Source organism: Mugil cephalus, chromosome 14 (genome assembly GCF_022458985.1).
Source record: "Mugil cephalus isolate CIBA_MC_2020 chromosome 14, CIBA_Mcephalus_1.1, whole genome shotgun sequence".
NCBI lineage: Eukaryota > Metazoa > Chordata > Actinopteri > Mugiliformes > Mugilidae > Mugil > Mugil cephalus.
Window position 1 is genome coordinate 17,021,913 of NC_061783.1, and position 23,157 is coordinate 17,045,069.

Genomic DNA, 23,157 nt, shown 5'->3' on the forward strand with positions numbered 1-23,157 from the left:
GGTGGAGGTAAGTGGAGGTAATTTCAGGTCCGGCTTTAGGAAATGACTCCGGGTAGGTGGAAGCATTTTTAAGCTAATTTCCACTTACATTTACATGCACCTTAGACTGTGCAGAAACGGACAATGTGGCTAAAACAAAACTCATCCAAAAACACCGACACTGGAACATGCATCAGCACTATATTAAAAACTATATTTATAATAATAATAATAATAATAATAATAATGATAATAGAAATTATTTTGGGTTTTTGGATTTGAGGCAAAGACTTTCTCTTGGGAGGCTGTGTTTGCACCAGTGGAACAGAAAAACTATTTTGTCTTTTTTCACAATAAGGACAGAAATAGAATATACTGAGCAAGAAAATTGTTTAACAGAACAATGCATGCATGATACTGCCTTCCAATATAGTGCCTTACTTCTGAATATAGCATTTCCCAATTAAGACATACGTCATCTTTAAGGAGCTTGAACACGTAAAATTGGAATATACATCACGGTTTGGGCTTTTTTATCACGACACATGGTCTCTCGCCTGCTTGCACTCAGTTCTGAGCCTGAACTCAGTTCAGGCTGAGGCTCATCAGGCATTTCTGTTTGTGCGAGAAACATTTTGGACGTTTTTTTTTTCTTTTTTTGGGGAAATGTGCGAATATCGCATCATTTTCCCTCCTCGAAAATCCTTTTCCAACATCGCTGTGACCACGCCAGCTCATTTAGGAACTGAAGTGCGCCCAAAAGAAGTCAATAAACCAAAAAGAGAAAGATAAAGACGAGCCGTCGTCCGTGGCTCGGTAACAGCTGATTGTTTAACTCCAGGCGGCGGCCCTCTGATCGTCTCACCAGCCGCTACGCTCACAAAGCCAGGCAACAATTTGACTGCGGATCTACGAACTTATTATCGGCGTTTAGAGGCAGGAAGAAACGGCTAATCTTCTCAGCGAAGGCCTTGTTTGTTTATATTAATTACACTATTAGTCTGAAAATTAAGCTGGTAATGATTTAGTGATCCTCTAATGCTAGAGGTAACACTATTAAAACAAATGTTAAGTGGGAGGTTGAGTGTGGGTAGTGGTTATTTATTCCTCTGTGTAGTGATGCTGCTGCTGGTATTCACAGCGTATGCAGTGTGTGTGTGTGTGTGTGTGTGTGTGTGTGTGTTAATGGTTCACCTGCAGGGCCTCGAGGAAGCGAAAGGAGCCCAGTCGTCTGCCGCGGGGAACCAAACAGAAGGTGGAGTTGTGGAGCATCTCCTTGTAGTCGTACCTGCACAGAAACAGAAACGCCGTTCACTGACATGAATGAACTCTCTTGCACCCGTACGAATATGCAGAGGGTCCTGCACACACTCACACAAACGTTCACACATATTAATGCCGGACACGGTGGTAAAAACTGTTTTTTCACCCACTTATCAATTTTTTACTATTGTGCTTCATTAACATGTCTTCTATCCAACTAGTTTGGAAAAGGGTCAAAATGCACATTTTTTTTTCATACACTAACTTACTCCTAAATGCGCTAAACGTCAGTTTTCTAAACAAGTTTTTCCGCATACTCTCAGGCAGAAGTCTCCACTTCAGGAGCACTTACTCATACCAAACTTTCCAGATTTATTCCCCAACTACATTCTGCAGGTATTTACAGACGGGCTTTTTCATATATCACTCGGAGCCTGATTTATAGAACATTTTAAGAAAAAAAAAAAAAAAAAAAAAAAAACATGGCACAAATTGATTTTTTATTTTATTTTTTGGACTGTTTGTGATTTATGGAGTGATAAAAAAGAGATATCCAAAATTCCCTCAGTAAATAGCTGGAAATCTATCATGTTGGCAAAATGAAACAAGAGTTTTGAACCTCACTTTAGCCATTATTTGGATCTCTGTTCTGGCAATGTATGCAAATTAGTGCATATTTAAGTAGATAACTTGTTATTTGCAACTTGTAATACAAAAAAAAATGTATTTATGTAAGTAATCAAGTGGAGAAGTTTCATGATGACATCTATCACCTGTCTCTCCTTAAACAAAGGAAAATCAGGAGACATATTCAATGGAAAACCCTATATCCTAACCCTGTATCTGTACAACTACAGTGAAAACTGACTTAGGTCTGGAAGGTTCATTTAAGAGCTCCAGATTATCTGACGGCTCATGTTTAAGCTCCTACCAAATCCTGACAAAAAACATTAATAACAAGTTCAATTTTGTATGTTCCCTCTTTTCCCTCTCCACTCTTGTCCCCCTTTCCCTTCCTCACCCCCTCTCCTCCTATCTCACCCGCCAGGCACACTTTTTCGTACGCTTCACCTCCTCCCCCAGCCTCCTCGCCACCATTCCCAGCCCCCCTCTATCTCTGGAAGGAGGAGGCCGGTCCTCCTCTCTCCTCACCGCCTCCCTGCTCCCCTCTCTCCTCTCTCATCCCTCCATCACTCCAGTGAGGTGTGTCTTATTGCTCTCCAAACAGGGTGATCAACCCTGCCGGGGGTAATGAGCTGAGAGTGACACCTGCTTCCACCACACAGCTGGCTTTGCGTGTGTGAGTGTGTGTGTGTGGAAGTGTGCGCATGCGAGACAGAGAGACAAACACAAATAGAGAAACTGTGTGTAGTGTAAAAAATCTCTAAATATTTTAAGGAATTATAATTTTTTTTGTGAAAAAGAAAAAGAAAAGACAGAGGGGTTGTACTGGTTTCGGGTTAAGAGACTGCTGAGGCAGGAAATCATTTCTCATTTATTCAGTCTGTACAAGGTGAAGCCTGCAGGGCGCGCGCACACACACACATACACACACACACGCACACACACTCACACACACGCTGCTCTATTGATGATGCGAATACGGACCGAGCTCTGACAGGTCGAACCTGGAGCCCACGCGGACGCACGCTTTGATGGCGACGGCTGATGTTGTTGCCACGCCGCTTCTTTACACAAACCCTAATAAAGTGTCGGGGACACGGCGGCCTGTGACAACATCCCACCCCCTCCCATTCACACCTGCACGCCTAGCGTTCTGCGCGGCACATAGCACCGTTAGCGCACAAACGGACACACGCACAAACACACATACACGAGGCGCGAACAGGCGACAGCTGCACGCCCTCACATTGATGTCCCCGTCACCTGTCGATGAGACGAAGAAGCTATCTTAGCCCATATTTCCACGCCAGCTGTCTGGCACCGTGTGTGTGTGTGTGTGTGTGTGTGTGCGCTTAACAGCCCACAGAACAGACCAGCATCTGATGGCAATGAATACCAATGTGTGATTTAACATGCAACAGCCCTTCAGCATGCTTCATCCAGCCATAGCTTTTTTTTCGCTTTCATGGTTAATGCTCCCGATTCGACCCAACCTGCCATTTTTTAAACTTCTCGGCTTCATATAAAACAGAGAGTCTCTCAATCAAATCTCTGATTTGCGGGAGAGTTTCTCTCACATGGTCCACCTGCTGTGCACCTTAATCTTATTGTGACTGGGTATGCCTAAGCAGATATTTTTCCTTTTACGAGGGAGTGTTTGAGAGGTTGGAATGAGGCGAGGAGGTCGCAGGAGGAGACCTCAATGAGGCCATCGCCTGCTGAGTAAACCCACCTTCCCCCTCCTCCTCCCCCTCCCTCCAGTGTACTGTTGGTGTGCACTTTGCGCAGGGTTCAGGTCACAGCTTGCTTTCCCTCTCTTTTTCTCTTCCCCTCTTCTCTTATAACACCACCTCTACCTCGGCTTTGTCCTCGTGACCTTGAGCGAGCGGTGGGAAAATCACCGCCGAGCTGCACGCCTGCAGGCTGCGACCCTGGCTGCATATTTATATTTTTTCAGACGCCGGTGCGTGTGACTCCCCATTCTTATTATGTGCGTGCGTGCAGGGGCGAGGCAAACAAGACAACTGTGTGACAGCGGCGGGGTTGTTAGCCCCGGCTACCCGATGCCACATTTTGCAGCCGAAGCAGCAGAAAACTCCAAGTCAGAGAGCAGAAAATCCGGAGCAGACAGAAAACAAGACCCTCACGACATGAAGGAGGAGGCGATGACCTCAGCGTGCGCGCCCAGCTGCTCAGCATGCACACGTGAGAGCGCATGTTAGAGTACATGTCCGGCGACTGTGAATCAGTCAAGAAACACGTCTCAGCAATCCCCGACGGCAACGTCCTACACCGTCGCCATGGCAACCTGTCATTAAGTGCCTCCATTTGCAGCACCTTAATTACACGGGAATGGTGCGTCATCCACACGGGCGGGGGGTAAAGGGGTGAAAGAGGACAGGGATGCCTTTTTAATAAACACAGTATGTGGCTAATGCTATTAGCGGGTTGAGAGAAACTTCTTTAACGGCAGCGTCCAGATGCACCCGTGAAGATGAAGCGTCGGGCAAACAAGAAGAGCAAATATAAAGTTTACGAAGACACACTATTGCCTAAAACCCATTTCAGTATCAGATTTTTGTTTTTTAAAACACATAAACCTAAGCAGGCTCCTCATTTCAAGCTAGCAGTCCGAAACTAAAGCAAATGTAACCTGCTAGCTAGTAGTTAGCTATAGCTAGCTCAGTAATTCACCACAATTTCACGAGTTTCTCGTTGACTGTTCACTTTCAAAAGTTTTTACTTATTCTAAAACACTTCAAGTGAGATTTTGTGCTAAAAGATGAAAGGCTAAAAGGCTAAAGTCCAGGACGATTTAACTACTTCTCTGGATAAAGAAAAGGCAATATAGAGCTAAATATTATTCATTATTGTTTGCCTTATAAAACTTTGTTTACACACAGTAAAATGGAGAAAATGGGAAATACAATAAATTCTTGGTCAATAAATTTGTCTGGGTTTGCTGGACTGAAAAAGTTTCCCCCAACAAAATTAGGAGCCAACGTTAGCATAAACCCTCGCACAGTACAATCTTTTAAAAATGGCCTTTATGTAATTAACTTCTAAACCAATATGATCAACAGAGTTCCTATTTATTATCGTCCGTAATTTTGGAAATAATGCCATATATCCAAGTAAGCTAGTTACTCAGATGTGCTAAAGTTAGCAGCAGCTGATTTCAGTAAAAAGAACAATATTTTCCTGTGTCAGGTGTTAAAGCAGAAATATAAAATAACCTAATAATGGGGAGAAAATGTTCAGTGCCTCAAAATTGTCCCAAAGGTGCCCTTGGCCGGCTGATATCATGATTCCTCTGGAGCCATGCAGTCACCCACGCCTACACATGACGCTTCAGGGTGATAAAAACACAAAACCTCAACCAGCTGGAGTGTCTTCCAGAGAGTAAGAGCGAGAGAAAGAGATCCAATTTACTGCTTATTGAGACTGTTGTTACATTAGCCTCCTGGACCTCTCTCCTGTCTCCCTCTGCCACTCTCCTGCTAATTTCTTTGTCTTCCAAAGTGGGTTTCTGTGCAAGTCTGCGAAAGAATGGGTGTCTGGAGGTCTGCTGACGGATGGAACAAAACCCAAAACCCAGGGAAGTGTTTTTTTTTTCTCCCTTTTTTTGCAGTGTATTGTGTTGAGGTTTGTGAGGAGTGCACTCCTGAGGTTTTGTAAAAAGGAAAAAGATCTAATAGAGACTTTTAACTCATCAGATAAATAATTTATGATAAGATAAAAGAAAAAAAAAGTGCAGCACCAATTTCCTCTATGTCCCTCTGCACATAAAAATAAAAGCAAACATCTAGATGTAGCGATAAAGGAAGAATACAGAAGTTATTTATCATTACGGATGCCATGTCACAGATGTGCTCATTTGTCTAGTAAATAACTCCCTAACAGACTAAGGACAGATTCCAGCGGTAATTAAACAGGAGCTTCACACTCCCCGTAAACACAAGTGTCTAAGTTGAAGCATATTGTTGTGTGTGGCCCCACGAGAATACGACAGATGTGCAGGCTAAGTGAGCTAGTGGGTAAAAATGGGGCATTGTTGGCTCCTGACTAACTGAGATAGAGCGTGTTTGGTGATTGTCAATGTGTGTGTGTGTGAGAGTTGATGGCGTTTCTCCACATATGTTTCTGTTTATATATTTGAGGACAGTAATGTGCGCACACATGCGTATAGCGACAGATACGAGCATCTGAAGCATCGGCAAATTTATATACGTGTCCATGTGTGTTACGGCCTCCCCACTGTCGCCCTCTCTAGTTACGCACCCTGCAGCTACGAGCGTCACGTAAGCGTCCAGATGTGTTTGTGTCCATTTTGTGCCATCTCTTCTGCCGCTATCACGCCGGCTGTACGCAATGAAGCTAATTCATTAGCCTAATTAGCGCTCATTAGCCAGCTTACGCTAGTTCCAATTAACATTCCAGCACTGAACGACGCTGAGGTCCGCACAGCCGCATAAAAAAAAATAAAAATAGAGCTTTCTGCGGTCATTACCCATGACGACCCTGAGGCCTGTACACACCAGTGCTGGCCACGTTTAGAAGTTATCTGCAAAAATATGTGGCAGCAGCTGCAAGTGTACAGAGGCCAAATATATGCAATATTCAAACCCTCGTGGAGCTGTAATGCCCACTATGTGTAGTATATTTGAGTATGACTTCTACGACACGTAAAACCCTTCTTTTAGCAATATATTCAGTTTGTTTCATCAATGCCTTTAGGCCCTATACATGTGTTCCCCCAATCAGCCATAACATTAAAACCACAGACAGGAGACTGAACACAATGTCCTCCTAGGAAACTTGGCATTAATTCATGTGGATGTTACTTAGAAATGTACTACCCGTGAGCAGTGACACTCCTTGAGGGCAGAAACTAAACCCAGCAGGATGCAGCCTGACACAGGCACACACAGAAAAAAACATGAAGAACAGCACAAGGTGTCGACCTGGCCTCCAAATTCACTAGATCCCAAACCAATCAATAATCCACGACCCAAAAGCCCCACTAACTGTGTTGCCAGACACCACAGGACACCCTCCGAAGGTCCATGTCCATTCTCTGACGAGTCACAGCTGTTTTGGGGCCACAAAGGAGACCTATGCAGTCATAACGTTATGCCTGATCGGTGTACAGTATATATGTAAATGCTATCTGGTTAAGAAAACATCTGAGATCAACTTTTCAGGAGTCGCAAAGTGAATACAACTCGTAGTCTAAAACTATCAAACAAACAATTAAATAAGTCAAACACGTCCAGATTGTTATACACGCAATAAAAATGATTTGCCAGATGAAACCGCACCACAAGAGGACAGCTGTTATCGCAGATGCGGCAACAAATCAAACAACTGGAGGATGCTTAAGGATCTGATCATATCCGGACGCTGGGTAGCATCATCTGCATATAGTAAGTGGATGTAAGTGATCATTCACAATTCATCTACATTAATCCCTTTAAATTCATCTTGAGGAAGTATAGAGTGTAAATGATGAATAATAAAAAACTGTACAGTAAACAACCATTGAGGCTGAGAATGTATGTCAAGTCCTTCTTGACTGGATTTCAATAAAACATGGACAAGATCTGAACAAGGCCGTAATAAGACAGGTCTTTCTGCCCTGCCAAGAACAATTTCTGGTCTACAGGAATTCTTCTTTTTTTTTTCCTTCTCACCCTATGTGAATACAGAGCAGCTGCTGTCAAATAACAAACCCTGGAACATTTTTTTTTTTTTTTTACGTGCGGGGCTACGTGCGTACTAAAAACGCGTGCACACCTCGACTTATGCCACCTTTATGCTGGTGAGCTCACCCTTCACCCATTGATCTGCCTGACAAAGTGAAGCAGACCAAAACATCATCAAAAACTAAACATCATGCCGAGATCCAAAGAAATTCAGGAACAAATGAGATCTAAAGTAATTGAAATCTACGAGTCTGGAAAAGGTTATAAAGCCGTCTCTAAAGGTTCAGGGCTCCAGCGAACCACAGTGAGAGCCAGTATCCACAAATGGTGAAAATGTGCAAACGTGGTGAACCTTCCCAAGAGTGACCGGCCAACCAGAATTACCCCAAGAAAACAGCGATGGCTCATCCAAGAGGTCACAAAAGACCCCACAACAACGTCCAACGGACTGCAGGCCTCAGTTAGGAAACCACCATAACAAAGAGACTGGGCAAAAATGGTCTGCGTGGAAGAGATCCAAGACGAGAAAGAGAATGTCCGGCCATCTGTTCATGACCTTAAGCTGATACGAACTTGGGTTCTGCAGCAGGACAATGAACCAAAACCCACCAGCAAGTCCACCTCTGAATGGCTCACTTTCTTGTGTTGTCTTTGTCTTACATTTAACTTTCTTTGATGTTCTGAAACATTAAGGTGCAACTAATATGCAAAAAAATAAGAAATCAGGAAATGTGTCAAGTGTCCATGTAACTCACAACCACCACTGCTGCTGCTGCCACATGAACTCCAAATCCGGGTTTCTAAGAGGTTTTGAAGATGTTACGCTAGTTTGCATAGCCGCATTGGATCCGTGTTGCTATTCAAATGAAAGCTGGGCTCCAAGTATAGCCGTGGGTGAGTCCAAATAAAAAAATAAAATAAAAAAATACACAGCCTTGAAGATAGGGCTAATATACATGCAGAGTCACTCTCGATATGCTCACGCAAACTTCTGAATCAGTTCAAGTCTGCAGCCTGTTCTCCCCCTCTAGCGACACCCCGACTCCCCCACACGTGTAAGCCTGAATATTTTACAAATACCCCGATAACAAGAAGTCTTCCTGCCACGATGCTAATTTGCTATGACGGCTTTATCCTGGCAATCTTTTCAATTTGTCCTCTCCGATCTTTTCCCGCGCCAACAGATGGAGGCAATTTTTTCAGTTACATTTAGCATCTGTACAGTAGTCAAAGTCCCCGAGCGCACACTCAACTCTCCAGAGGACGGAGGTGAGGCTGATTTCAATCTAAATGCCGCCTATTCCACAAACGCACCCAGGAGTATTTGGGGACGTGCTTCACACGTTGCGCGCATGCACACACTGAAGTACTTCGAGTCGGTGATTGGCGTCTCGCTGTGTGATCTTGAAGATGAGGGGTCCAGACTCCGAGGATGTTCACTGGAGACCAGCTGTGCCTCGCCTTGCACTTCCAGATGGCCCTCAGGACGCCTCGCTGTGCGTGTGTGTCCATACATGTGAGACGGTCTCAGATTTAGACATGTCAGCGCATGCTCTGCGGCGGCCTCTTTTTAAACACTGACACATTTTGTCATCAGAGCCACTGAAACAAGGAGGCCAGAGTTGCCCCTCACCGAGACGTCCTTTCATCTGACACACACACACTCAGAAACACAAATGCTTAAATTCGCTCCGTCCACGGCAAGGTCGCTGCAGGCCCGTTCGAAACAAATTATTATCTAAAATCTTGAAGGGTCTCTCAAAAAAACACAGCCACTCACCGACGGAGGCTCACAAACACACATTCAGACACTCTCGCGTCCACATTAATATGCACACACTACACAGAGACTAAGCCCCTTATTTCACGAAGCACCGCCGACCATTATCGGGGCCCCATCTGCCAGGCTGAGGCTGGGGCCGACTCTCTTCCAATAGGTGAGTAGAAACTTAATCGCGCCTAATTTCTTGTCTGCAAACACATTGTAATGTATTCTCTCTGAAGACTTCTCTAAATCAAAATATAAACCTAGTCTCTGAGCCACCTGGGTCCCCCAGCACAACACCACCAATCAGAGCAATGCTAAGAGCCCACCCAGAGCAGCACCGCAACCGGAGCGGTAAATGGATGGGGTCGGATGGAGGGATGCGCTGTCAACAAGCGAGATTGCCCCTCTGAAAATGTCAAGTTTGAGAGAATGTGGGGAAGCAGCTGCCTTTTTCAAACACATAACTGCTCATTGTTCATTGCTCATTGCGGGGTTCTGACTTGAGTTTTCCAAGAAGTGGTGACACCAACCTCAGCCAATTTTTAAGTGTTTGAGAAGTTTTGGGGGTTAGGTTGCTTGATCAAGGCGCCCCAGACATGGATTTGGAAGGATGGGAACCCTCAAATCCCAAACCTCCCTCTCCAACCACTATTTAGATCTTGAAAATAACTTGATAGCACTGTCTTCATCAGTTTATTTTTTTTAAATCTATACCAAGGTTATTGAACGATGACAGTTTTTTTTTTTTTTTTTTTACAATGGTTGCACTAAGTCTTTGTTTAGACTCCAAGGAAAAACAGATCTCGGACTTTCATAGGGTTAAGGTTAGTCAGTGCTATGTCTTTTTTTTTTGCCAGATGGATTAATTTTTCTTTCTACTTCCTGCTTCACTTTCAACAATGGCGACTGAAACTTTCAGCAAAAGACGAGTCATACAAATGTTTGCATCTCAGAAACTCTTCAGTTAACTTTTCCTCGATGTGTTTCTATCTTTATTGATCCAAAACAATCAATTTGAAAATTGCAGAGATGGAGAAGCACTCGGAAACACTTGACTTGATGGTAGGGCTGGGAGCTATGACCAAAAATGTATATCATGGTATTTCATTTGGACCTGGTATTTTTTCATGTATAATCAGGTGTTAACAACATTTCCTACTGGTTGCGAGAGGAATTAATGCGGTAGATTGACTAAGGATGGACTATTTTACTGTGATAATGAGTAAATACTGTAGAATAATCCCACACTAGTAGTAAAACGGATTTGCATAGCCTCGTGTTAGAACTGCCTGCTGATGTGGAAATCCATTTACATTTACAGCTCGGAGATAACATAAATAAATAAATGTCACCGAGATGAAATGAAGAAACGGGGACAATTACATTTCATTTATTTCGACATATTTATTCATATTCAAACACATTTGAACTGCTGTGTGTGCAATGTCTATGTGTTTGCAGCACGACTGGCTACCGTAATAATTGTAGTCTGTGTGCAACATTTTTTTTTTCTCATTCATAAAAAGTTAAAATTGGGGACATGTTTGGGGGACAGCTTTAGACAGCTTCCAAAACGGGGACTGTTCCCAGAATCAGGGACGTCTGGTCACTCTAAAAGAAACCAAAACAACCGCTGTGGCACCTTTTTTTTTTTGGTACTCTTGTTCTGCCGCTTCGTTTTTTGTGCCTTCACCACCATCTTCACCACGCCTCAAACGTACTCGCACCATGTGTGTTTGGAAGCAGTACACTGAAAATGGTCCGAGCTGAAACACTGTCTGGTGCGCAGCGGGAAAAAAAACGGTATTCTGTATGAACTGACCTACTATGACATTAGGGCTGTGTATGGTCTGGACTTTTATAAGGATAGACATCACATAGATTCAGGTCAGTACTTCCTTTGTCTTCCTTTTGACATATGCACATATTGGCCTTTCTAATGTCTTCTTCACGCAGCAGTGTAAAAAAAAACCAAAACTGTGCCGTTTAGGTGTGTTCAGTTCTTGTATTTCAGGTATTAGCCCTGTAATTCCAGAAGGAACCTCAAACCCCTCGAACACACATGCAGACACAAAAGGAGCACGTACAGAATCATTTCAGAGTGAGTTTGACATCGGCATCAAACGCAGACTATGTCAGCACCACATGACACTGGAGAGCAGCATGATGTCTGAGACAGTCGGTTCCCAGGGCTTGTGTGTGTGTGTGTGTGTGTGTGTGTGTGTGTGTGTGTGTGAAAGAGAGAGCGAGCGAGAGGAGGTACAGCTGTCAATCACCGCGCAGAGGCAAGCAAACCGATATGCTACCCAGTGGGTTCATCAGCACCATGCGTCAGTCACACCCCGAGATCACATTGATTGTCTGTCGGCACCCATCTGAGCGTGCGCATTGCATGTGTTTGGAGTGGAGGGGGCGCGGGAGGGGGAGGAGGGTTGTATTTGGTCTTGAGAGAAATATCACGGGGAGTGGGATACAAAGGACAAGAAAAATAATGAGGGAGAGAAAGAGGACGAAACGGCCACAATGATGCAATTATGATTCAATTTAGATTCCCGCATCAATTATGCAAACATATTCAAGAGACATGTCAAATATTGATAGGCTCTTCAACTTCTCAAACTGTATTCATTAAGGAGCCAAAACTTAACCCGCACTCTCTCATTAATCATGGATAGATGTCAGCTGGAGGTCCGCATTCAAATTCAGCCTTCATACCAGCGAAGGCGAGCGTATGTGTCTCTGTGTGTGTGTGTGTGTGTGTCTCTGGGCGCTCATCTGTATGTGGGTTGCCATGTAGTTGTTGTAAGTTTTGACTTGTGACCCCTCACCTTTGAATCTGAGCGTGACATGAGAGTCGGAGCAGGTCGAGCTGCTGGAAAACATGATTGGAAACTGAGAGAATGCCATTACTGGCGGTATGAATGTGAAGGTCTTATTGTGAAACCCCGGCGACTGGGTATTGTTTGAAATATTTTTCAATACCGGTGGAAATGCAAGACTTATTATACCGTCTGTACTGAAACGCAAAAAAAAAAACAAATTCACGTTCAGGAATGCAGACCTGTTTTCCTTCAAAGTCCCTTTTCATATTTCACAGAATCAAACAGGCCAAACCAAACACAAAACAGCCACAAAAACACACTTTAAAATGAATAAACCTTCCGTGTCTGTCAGCGTCCCGACAGGGACAGAAAATGAATTCAGTCCTGCTTAATGCATCCATGATTAATGGTTGCACACATATATACACTCTCCGTGTGTTGCAGTGATTTGAGTAAAACCATTGTTCAACATTTATTAGCTCCAACTCAAACAGCATCTGCTCAGATGGAATAAATACTCACGACGGTTTGGCACTTGAGTGGATCCACTGCAGAAGTGGAAACCAACCTTGGGCTTTTTGTGGTTTTCCACGTGTTGGCCAATGATAGACGCTCAGAACCAAGTCTATAGTCCACTACTGTAGTTCAGACTGAAATATCTCAACTGATCTCCAGTCATGAATCCCACTAACTTCGATGGCTTTAAAGCTTGTGCCACCATCAGATCGATTCTCTAATTCCTATATTTCTGTAGAGCATCTATCTATCACCTATACTGAGAAGGTTCCTCGAGTGACGACAGAGATTTAAAACGGTTGCTTTAAGATTTTGTTCAGACGGCAGACAAATCAGGCTGCTAAAGATCTAATCTCTAGATCTGCTTACTCATATTTGAAACGGTATCAGTTCATTTGGAGACTCAGACTTTTGAAACTAGGTCACTTCTCACAACTTGTTTTGTCATTGGCTTCAGAGGTTTGTGGTTTTTCAGCAGCATTTTACCTCTAGTTTCACATTGTACACATGGGTTCGCTCTAACGAAGGTCTTCTGTCGTGACACATTTTAAATCCAATCAGCTTTCAGGTCTGACGATGCTTGCAGGGTCGGAACTTCTGTCTGGTTTCGGATCATTCTCACATCTGGACCGATCTCGAGATTTCTAGCGGGAAATGGCGTGTATTTGAAACAAAACAAAATTATAGAGGGATTTTATGAATTGATATCGAATGATATGCCACCATCAGATCAATGCTTGATACATTTCTTTACAATATGAACAAGTCCTGTCAAGTCGTGCATTGGGATAATGGCTTAATGTTAGCATGTTAGCACCTAGAGCAGCATGAGCATTTTAACACAGTGAGCATTGAGCACACTGGTGTTAGCATTTTGTCCATAGTCGCTTAAACTAAGCTGACAGATTCAGATGTTAGCATGGCTGTGTTCAATATGGGCATAAATACAATAAGTCTTCATACCACCAGCTATAAAAATAATAACAAAATAAAAGAAGAATTATGCTCAGAAACTATTTTTGAATAATATTTAACGAAATAAACCGTGCGCAGTAAATAAATATTGTAAAGGAAATATATTTAAATGATTAAATATAAATTGTGAAGAACAGAGCAGCTATAAATCCTCAATACGTAGTTAATTCATTTATACATGTTATAAAAAGACTTTAAATTAAAGTTCATACGAAAGTACTCATAATATTAACGCTGTCTGTGAGTATTTCACTCCTCCTGTGTTGCAGTCCGTTCACATTCCTCCGTGTCTCCATTATATTATGTCACCGCTGAGAAAAGGCCCTTCGGCCACAACCGATGCATCTTAGTCACATGACACACCTCTTGTGGTCCAACCTGGTCTCATATGACTGAACTAAGGCTCCAAAGCTGGGCGGGGTCACGACGCGCGGGCCAAAGGTCGCGCCGGTCCCCACCCTGAGGAACAAAAGGAAGGACTAAGCCTTTTAGTTAGGATGTCGGTGGCTTAGATTTAGGGTGGCTGGGGGGGAGTCGTGCTGTCTGTCTGTCTGTGTGTGTCTGTGTTTGTGTGTGTGTGTGTGTGTGTGTGTGTGTGGAGAAGTTGTGTGTGGAAAACAGTGGCGCAGCTTGTGTTCATGTAACTTTATGATTCGGAGCTTATGGTTTTCTTTCTGAGTGCAGAGTGCGAGATTTCATGTTCATGTCCTACCGCATGTCTGTCTGTGTCTATGTGTGTGTCTGCGTGTGTGTGTGTGTATTCAGCGAGATGATAAAGCCAAAGTGCAAACCAAGTGCCCCTACTGCAGGCCTCCCCCGGAGCGTTGCACTTGGCTGGTTGCTGTGTGTGTGTGTGTGTGTGTTTGTACATGGAACAGCTGTTCTCCAGCGCTACACAGGGAGGTCAGGGGGAGACACGGACGAACTACAGCTGTGGCCCCGGGGCTTGTGGGAACTGTGGCTTGAACAACGTGGGAGAGGAGAGCAGAGGAGAGCGGAGACGAGGACGGACGAGAGGGGAGCAGAAGTGGAGAGACCCGGTGAGAAAAGCTGAGTTTTGTAAGCCGCGGCGGCCAAATGAAGCCGTGAAGAAAGAACAAAGGGGCGAACACAAAGGAGGGAGAAAAGGGAGACGTCGTCGCTGCGTGTTCCAAGTCATCCGGAGCAACAAAAGTCACCAGCAGGCGACGTGGACTGTGGCGCGTTTTGGCCACAAGGTCATTTCGGAGAGACGTGGGACGAGAAGCACGTACACCGAGGGCTCTCTTCCAAACGGGCTGATTCGGAGCCATCAACCACAGTCACTTAGCATTCTCGGCAAAGCCCTTAAATATAAGAAAATTAATCACGTTTATAAGCTCATAAACAACTTGATTTTCCTCGCGGGGAACTGGCCCCGCCGGCCAAGATTGCAGAGTACCTCGAATAAAGACCCACTGTTTGGAGATAATGCTTATTTCAGGACAGCATATAATGTGATAAGTCTGAGAAATCACTTTATAGGTTTGCGCAGACAATCATGAGCTGCGGTTGAGAGCAGAGCCCGCGCTCCTACGGAGAGAAAAGCTGGTGGCAGAGAGAAAGGGGGCTGACAGTGAAAACTAATAAGCCCAGTGCAACGGGAGAGAAATGGGCTCATCTCTCCGAGGCACCAAGAGAAACTATTGGAGCTGTTGTACACCATTTTCAAGAACAAAAAAAAAAAAAAAAGTGCCTCGCCTATGCTGAAACCCAACGCTAAATCCCTTCTGCCTGACAGATTCGGCAAAAGAATAATATCTGCTGGAAGAATAATATTTGCAGCCTACATTATAGAAGAATACGAGGGAATTCAGCAAGAGATGGAACTAGGCCAAAAGCCAATTTATGACTTTTGTGGAGGCTTTTGAAAAAAAGTGAGAGGAGAGAGGAAGAGGAGAGGTTCAAGGTGCTACTTAAAATCTCTCTGAAAAATCCTCTCGCTCTCTCACTTGCAAGCCTCAATTAAACACTGCTGATTGCCATCTGTGAGGCTACTGAACCTAAAATCATTAGACACCTGCGAAGATTAAAAGCAGTCGTGGGCGCAAAAAAAAAAAAAAATGAGAACAGGAACAAGGAGGAGAAGAAGAAGAAACCAAAGGAGGGCGAGTTCTCAGAATGAGAGTGGATGTCAGAGATGACCTTTGAGGAGCGTGGTTCCACTCTGAGCTTTGATACCGAGGCTGTAGATGCAGCAGATAACGAAATGCGCGCGCGGCTGCAAAGGAGACGTGCGCCAGTGCTGCGCGGATCTCCTCCGTGCAAATGTAAAGACATATATACACCGAATGTGCATCTGTGAGATCGGTTTCCGCAGATGCAAGCGCTTGTCGAGGAGTTCAATCAATAGTGTCCTAGCAACGTGCTCAGGCGTACCAGTGGGTTGATTTTCCGCAACTGATAAACTGATCAGTCAGTCACGTGGTGTGCGACACATGCTGAAGTATTAGCGAACAAACAACAAAAAAAAAGAGGGATGCAGTTGTCATTTCAGAGAGCAGACCTTTACAAACACAGAGAACCAAAAAAAAAAAAAAAAAAACACACGAGGTGGTTGAGCCGACTCATATCTGTGCACAGTGTCAAAGCAACAGCAGGCCGACTGTCAGAACCGACCTGCAATGGAAAACGACAGGGGTTCCTCAACAGTTATTATGTCAGAAAATGGGGTTTCAGTATTAGTCTCAGAGCTCGATAGCATGAAAAACATCTTCGGGGCAAGAGTCAATCGCACATGAATCCGGTGGGCTCAGAGCTGGAGGCTAATACCTGCAGTCCTAGTTATTAGACAGACAATAAAAACCCCTGTCTCGTGACCGACTACAAACCATGCCTTGGCTTGGCACGTTTAATTGAATGTTTGTTGGCAATTAAAAAAGTATTTTGAGAGTGTTAAGTATTAACTTTTTCGTCAACCATCAGGAAATGGTCGTAGATCTTTTTTTATTGCACTACCAACAGTCCAAAGGTTTTCAACAATCACCGAAAGAAAGTTCTCTTTGCTCTTGCAGATCTAGTGAAATAACTCTTCATACCAGCAGGTGGCAGTAGCCAATAAATGAGTCATTCAAATGGCGAAAATGGAAGAGCTACTCTTAGCTAGAAGGCTAGGAGGATAAGAAGAGACTGCTGTAGAGTGCTGGCCTCACCTGAATCATGCTGTTCAGTTCGTGTATGGTTTATTCAGTTTATTTATTTATGATCATATTGTTGTGTCAGTATTTGTGTATTTGAATATAATATATAACGAGAAAAGCTTTCTGGTGAGAGATGCTCCCCATCAGAAGCTGGACCCAGGACATTTTGGGGGATTTTTGGTCAGTGACATGACATGGTGGCCTGCAGGTTTAGGGGTCACCCATGAACTGCAGCGCCCTCTGTTTGTGTCTAATGACCCTTTCCTGCGTGTCAGCCCTGACTTTCCTCATTCCTTATTAGCTCTGCCCCTTTGTCCACATAACGAAGGCATAAAGTTGTGCAGATTAAGCTTTTGTTTGCCATGCAGCGCCTTCAGTTCCTGCAAAGGTCAGTACTGTCAAGGCAAGTTGCAAGTGTTGCATATTTGGAAACCAAAGTTCGCCAAAGTTGGAACTCAACTTGGGGATATTAAGAAACAAGAGCACTGAGCTCTTGCACGTTACAGTCACTGATGGGTCTGACAATGTGCCGCTACGTTCTCGTAACCTCAACTCGGGTTACGCAGTGCAAACCTATTCTAGTGCAAACCTATCCTACCCAATAACTCGAGGATATCTGAGTACCATCGCAGCCCTGCTGCTTTCGACAAAAGCAAAACCTTTTTTTTAAAAAAAACATGCAATAGATTTTTTAATGAAGGAAAAAGTTCACACCCTTTGAACAAAATCTGTGTTTTTATCAAAAACTCTCTCCTCTTTTCTAATACAATATGAGCAAAGCAAGAAGTATGTGAAGGTTCTCAGTCGTGCAGGTCAAGGTTTGTCCAAAAGCACTTAAGAAAGGAAACTGGACTTGTAAAGTTTTTTTTTTGAGAAGATGCTTCGCCACTAATCCGAGTAGAGAGATGTTCCCACTTAAACCTTAACTTCCCATTAGTCCCTTAGAATTGAAGAAACTACGTGCAAGGTCTTCTCAATACCTCCACAACTCCAGTTGCCCTTCATGAGTGCTTTTTTGGACATGAATAATGCAAGAATGAAGTGGCAATACTGGGTGAGAATAAATGGCCCAGCGATTGGTATTTAACAATACATGCTTGTGAGACATTCCTCCTGTCTCACCAAGTGGCTCTGCCTCTGCATACGTCTGTGTCAGAGTATTTCCCTCTGCTGCTGCCTTGAGCTGTCTCTCAAGGATGTGATGAGGATGACAGAGGTGAACGGTGACATGAAAAAGATACGAGGCACTTTTGAGAGGAGTAAATAGGTGCGCGTCTCCCAAGAAAACCCTTCAAAGATGTTACAGAGAAGAAAAGAAAGCCCTGTTGTCATTTCCCCACCTGCCTCAGTTTACACATTGCATTCATAGGTAAGTCTCGCAAGTAAAGAGCAGGCAAGGGATTCTCAACGTGAACAGAGCAGAGGTATTTCTAATGCCAGGGATAAAAGGAATGCCAGATTAATCGGATCAGAATACAATCTAGGTGCCCGACAAATTTGTAATATGAGGTGTAAAGGGAGCCTCAGTCCTTTTTTTCCCCCCCTCTTATTCTCTTTTCCATTAAGCAGCAGCGGTCTCAGGCATTTCTGCGGTGCAGTGGAGCAGAGAGCCAGCCTTCTCCTCTTGTACCTGTAACAGAGGGATATTGTTGCCACGGAAGCGTGACTTCAGTTACCGAGCATTCCTGCCTCCCCATCTCAAAGGCAGGAACATTCAAAAGGTAAGGCGAGGTGAGGGAGGAGAAGAGACGGGGCAAAATAACAAGGCGCGGAAAAGGAGCGAGGGGAGCGGGGAAAGTGGTGGAATATTAGCGTCAATTACAGAGTCGCTTTCTCAAGTTTCTCAAAGATCAAAAAAAAAAAAAAAATTCTGAGACGCTTCTGTTAAATTCAACAACAGTGGGCCATTTCCTTGGAAAAACAGAGTGGAGGGGAAAAGGCTTGGCTGCTTTGATTGCACTCGGAGAATGTCATCTCCAATCGGAGCATGTAATTCTCTCCAACGGGACACAGCCTCAGCAGCAGCAGCAGCAGCTTTGAGCTGTTAAGTCACCTGCTCCGCCGATGGCACACTTTCTACTTCCTGAAAGTCATAACAATCCCACCACTGCTGCTGCTGCATTAAACATCCACGACAAATGGTCCACCGTCTGGCAAACCACACGCAAACTCCCGTTTCTATTTTTCTGAGGACCTCCATTGGTCTCTTACCCATAACCCTAAGCAAATCAAGAAAACTTCACCCTTACCACAGCTTAGGGTTAGGGTTAGGGTTAGGCAACTCTAAAACCAAGTCATGCCATGTCCCTTAACCCTCAAAGTGGGTGCCCACAACAAAGTAACGCCCACATGTTATCAGCATTTCACAAAGAAAGCAATGCTAAGGAAAGAAAGCATGTTATACTGACTCACATCTGGCAGTCTGCACACGCACATGACTCACCGCTTGCTTTAGTTTCAAACACAGTGCATTCATTTAATAAATAATTTCATGCTAACACACATTTTTCTGTCCCATGCACACACACCCATGCAAAACAACTGAGGGGATGGGATGGGAGGGGATTTAATCCCAAAGTAATGGATTTACCTCCAGCTGAGAGTCCAATTACCAAAGCTATAAATGCTAATGGTAGTGCTAATCATAACAAGGGCTGTTATGGTTTAGAACCACTAGCTGGGACAGGGTGCTTGGTTTGCCACCACAACTGTGCAGCGCAATTACAGCTAAACACATAAACCAGGCGGCCCCAGCTGATTTAATCCGTCGTCGCCGTCTTCTCATCACTCTCTGTCCCCCCAGTTCCTTTATTTTCTCCTATTCGCCACCTATGTTCCTTTATAAGTAAATTCAAACCTCCGGTATGGATGGTGGCATTATGGATTATGGTAGAAATAAGCACTTGGAAACAATTAGAGTGATGACGCCGAACCCAAACACCAATGTTACAAGACATAAAAACCAAAACAATGAGCTAAAAGGCAGCAAAATAAGATACGGCTGCAGGTTCCTCACATATAGCAGCAAAACAGTTTAATCCATTGTTTGTCCATTGTTCACAGTTAGGTCTCCCTTGTGCCTCCAAAGCAGTTGTAACTCATCGGAGAATGGACATGGGCCTTCTGAGGGCATCCTGTGATGTCTGGTAACAGAATGTTGTTCCTGAACTGTTTTTTTTTTTAGACAGACAGAGAGGCTGCATCCTGCTGGGGATTGCTGCTGCATCAAGCAGTGTCATTGGGGTGTCTGGTCTGGTCTAGGTGGGTGGCAAATGTTTAAGTAACATCCACAAGAATGCTAGGTCCAAAAGTTTCCCAGCAGAAATTTGGATTGACTTCTTCTCTCAGCGGTCGTAATGTTATACCTGATCACTGTATATAAGAAGAGGTTATGAAGATATATATATATATATATATATAAAATTACAAGCACATACAGATTTCAGACTTTATTTTGTGTGTAAGCTAATTTCTTCCAACACTGAAGACAGGAGTGATAAGTACTGGGTGAATGTTCGATCGATTGAGTAAAAAATTTATTTTGGGTGTTTGGAAAAAATTTTCAGAATTGGTAAAAAAAAAAATAATAAAAAAAAGACACAAAAATGCAATCCATGCAAGTCTCTGTCTGGCCATCTATCCAGCCTGGATAACTCTGGCTCACCTCCCATGCTCAGTGTTAACTGGGTCATCTGTGGGAGAGGCATGGTGCTCTCCTGAGACGCACTAACACACACAGACACACACACACACACTCACACATGCCTTCACTTGGAGTAGTTCAAAGGAGCTCAATAAAACATTTACAACATGGTTAAGCCTTCTTCTTCTTCTTCTCCCCCCTCTCCGCTCTCAATCTGCTTCTTTGGCTTGTTTTGTATCTTTCCTTCTCCCTCGGTCCCTCTCTCTTGTGATTCTCTGTGCTGCTACATGTCTGGACATCTCTCCGAGTCCCGTGCATTTTCTTCTTTTACTCGGTGCTGTGAATGACCTAAGGTTAAACGCATTTAATTAGCGCTCCCAAGAACTACACGCCCCCTCCTGCTGGCAGCTTAGAGACGAGCCCCCTGGACCAACCAGCTCGTACACCATGTTTGTGCATTAACTCGTTTGCTTGTGTGTATGTGTGGGTTGATGGTACGGTCGTGGATGATGTCAGATTTCACATGGGCAAAGACACTTTCCTCGGGCTTGATAATTACACTAGTGTGAGCCAAGGTCTTGTAGCGCAGAAAACAAACAGAAACTCAGAACAGAGTGTATATCTCGTTGTGCGAGACAAGCAGCGCTCTTCTCTCTCCAACCTTAAGGCCTTCTTTATTCCCCTTATTACGCCCAAGCCACAACGGAGCCACCGGCTTTGAAACGTGCTGCCTTTGCGTCAAGACACAACAGCAACACATTTTACACAGCGTGGGTCAGGGGTTTCAATATATACAGAAGCACATGGTGGTCTTTCATGTTTTTGACAGTGAGAGTGAGCAGTTATCTGGAGAAGCCACAAGCAATATGCTTACAGAGAATATTCGACGACTTGGAGGAGCGGGAGTAGGAGGACTTGCCTACTAATGAACAACATACAGTGTAGAGATATGGACTGAAGAGGTCCTCGTAGGTACAGGAGAGCACAATTCAGCAGGTTACAACCTTTAATGATAACGAGCCGAGTGGGTGTGTAAGGTAAAGCAGGAAGCAGCATTCCTCATTAGAGGGGGAATACATTTTCTGCTGTCGAGTGGCACTCGAGGGACTTTACACATGAAGTTTAATGTATTAATCACAGCGACTGCCCTGAAGCCCATGAAAGCAATTGTATAATTTAACTCAAGAGGGGTTTATGGGTTGGGCTGTTTAACAGGTATCCTCTCTAACAAACTGTGGTGGTGTGAAGGAAGCAGGCGTTTAAGAGCCATGGTGGGCTCATAAATTGACATTATCGTGCTGGAGTATGGGAATATGGGATCTGGCATGTTTGGAGATTGACCCAACTTGGGACTAAATGTAGATTTGATTTTGCATTCATTTTATAGACTAAGCACTAAATTTCGGAGAAATTGCTGAGAAACATTGGATGTGGCGTCCCCCAGGGGTGAGTACTGGGTCCAACTATGTTCATTCTTTATTATGTTTCTAACATATTAAAATTGGTTTTATTTGCAAAGAGAGGGGGAACATAATTTGTATTTCTATATATGGAATGAAATTATGGAACAGACTGACGGTACAACAAGTGGCGTTCACCAGGTATAGGGAAGAAGGGGGTCTGAATATTTTTAGATATATACATGCTTATGAGCAAGTGAAAAAACGAAACAAACAAACACAGGAAATAAATGTTACATGGAGAAGAGGTAGGATCAAATAAGCGTAATTCCTACTCCTTTTCGAACATGTTAGCGAAAAAGTGTTCAAACGTTGTTTTCTTTGTTTTGTTTTTTGTATTACATGTTTGAAATGAAGCTTTCATTCATTCAATGCTTTCTTCCAACCATCAATTAAATACTTTCTCAAAGGGCGTTAGTAAATTACAGTTAATTGAATTCTGGTCTTCCGAGGACTATCTAATTACTATTTATATGAAACCTCCTCAGAGATGGTGGACCAAAATACAAAGTGTTAAAAACATATGGAAGACGCTTACAGAGAAGACAGAAAAGACGAATCCACCGTTAAACAGCATGTTACGGATAATGAGCGGAAGTTCTTGGTAGAACGGCAGAGCAGATTTTCTCTCGAGGGTAATCAAGACGAAAACAAGTGCTCCTCCAAAATCGCAGTAGCAACATTTTGTGCATGGAAATTTATATATATATATATATTTATTTTTTTTTAAATCCTAAACAAACAAATATAACAACAAAAAATATATATAATTATATTTTCGCCTTTGCTAGAAAATCAGAGCCGCAAAACAAATCGCCCTCACTTGGTTTTGAAATGAGGGAAGAGCAATTTGCCAGACAAGATGAGAGAAAATAAAGCTCAGTTTGAAAGCTGATGCAATCTACTTTGCAGTGGAACATCTGGGGAAATAAAAAGGTCACACAGATTTATATTTAGATGCCGCGGGGAGAAATATGCTCCTCCGCTCTGTTCTGCACCCGCAAGCTAACAATGGCCTGCTATGAAGAACCAAGTTAATGTAGCGTTAATGGCAGCCCACTGTACAGTTAATGGCTGATAGTTTTGTTTCTGTAAGCAGTCTGACATAAGCAAGAGCCACACTCCAGCAAACTCTCTGCAGTCTACTTGTTATATAACCTGAGATATGGAAGAAGCAGTGAGGTCCCACACTGTGGGCAGGTTTGTGGGAAACCAAAATGGACATTTACACCATACATTCAAAT

General features: G+C 43.6%; 1 protein-coding gene across 1 annotated transcript in view; it reads right to left on the minus strand.

Annotated features, from left to right (window-relative positions):
* Positions 1 to 23,157, minus strand: part of ext1b (exostosin glycosyltransferase 1b) — a 122,308-nt gene that overhangs the window by 39,233 nt on the left and 59,918 nt on the right. The window contains exon 2 of the mRNA XM_047604385.1: positions 1,174 to 1,267. Coding sequence (XP_047460341.1) covers positions 1,174 to 1,267 — 94 coding nt within the window. The remainder of the gene's footprint in view (positions 1 to 1,173; positions 1,268 to 23,157) is intronic.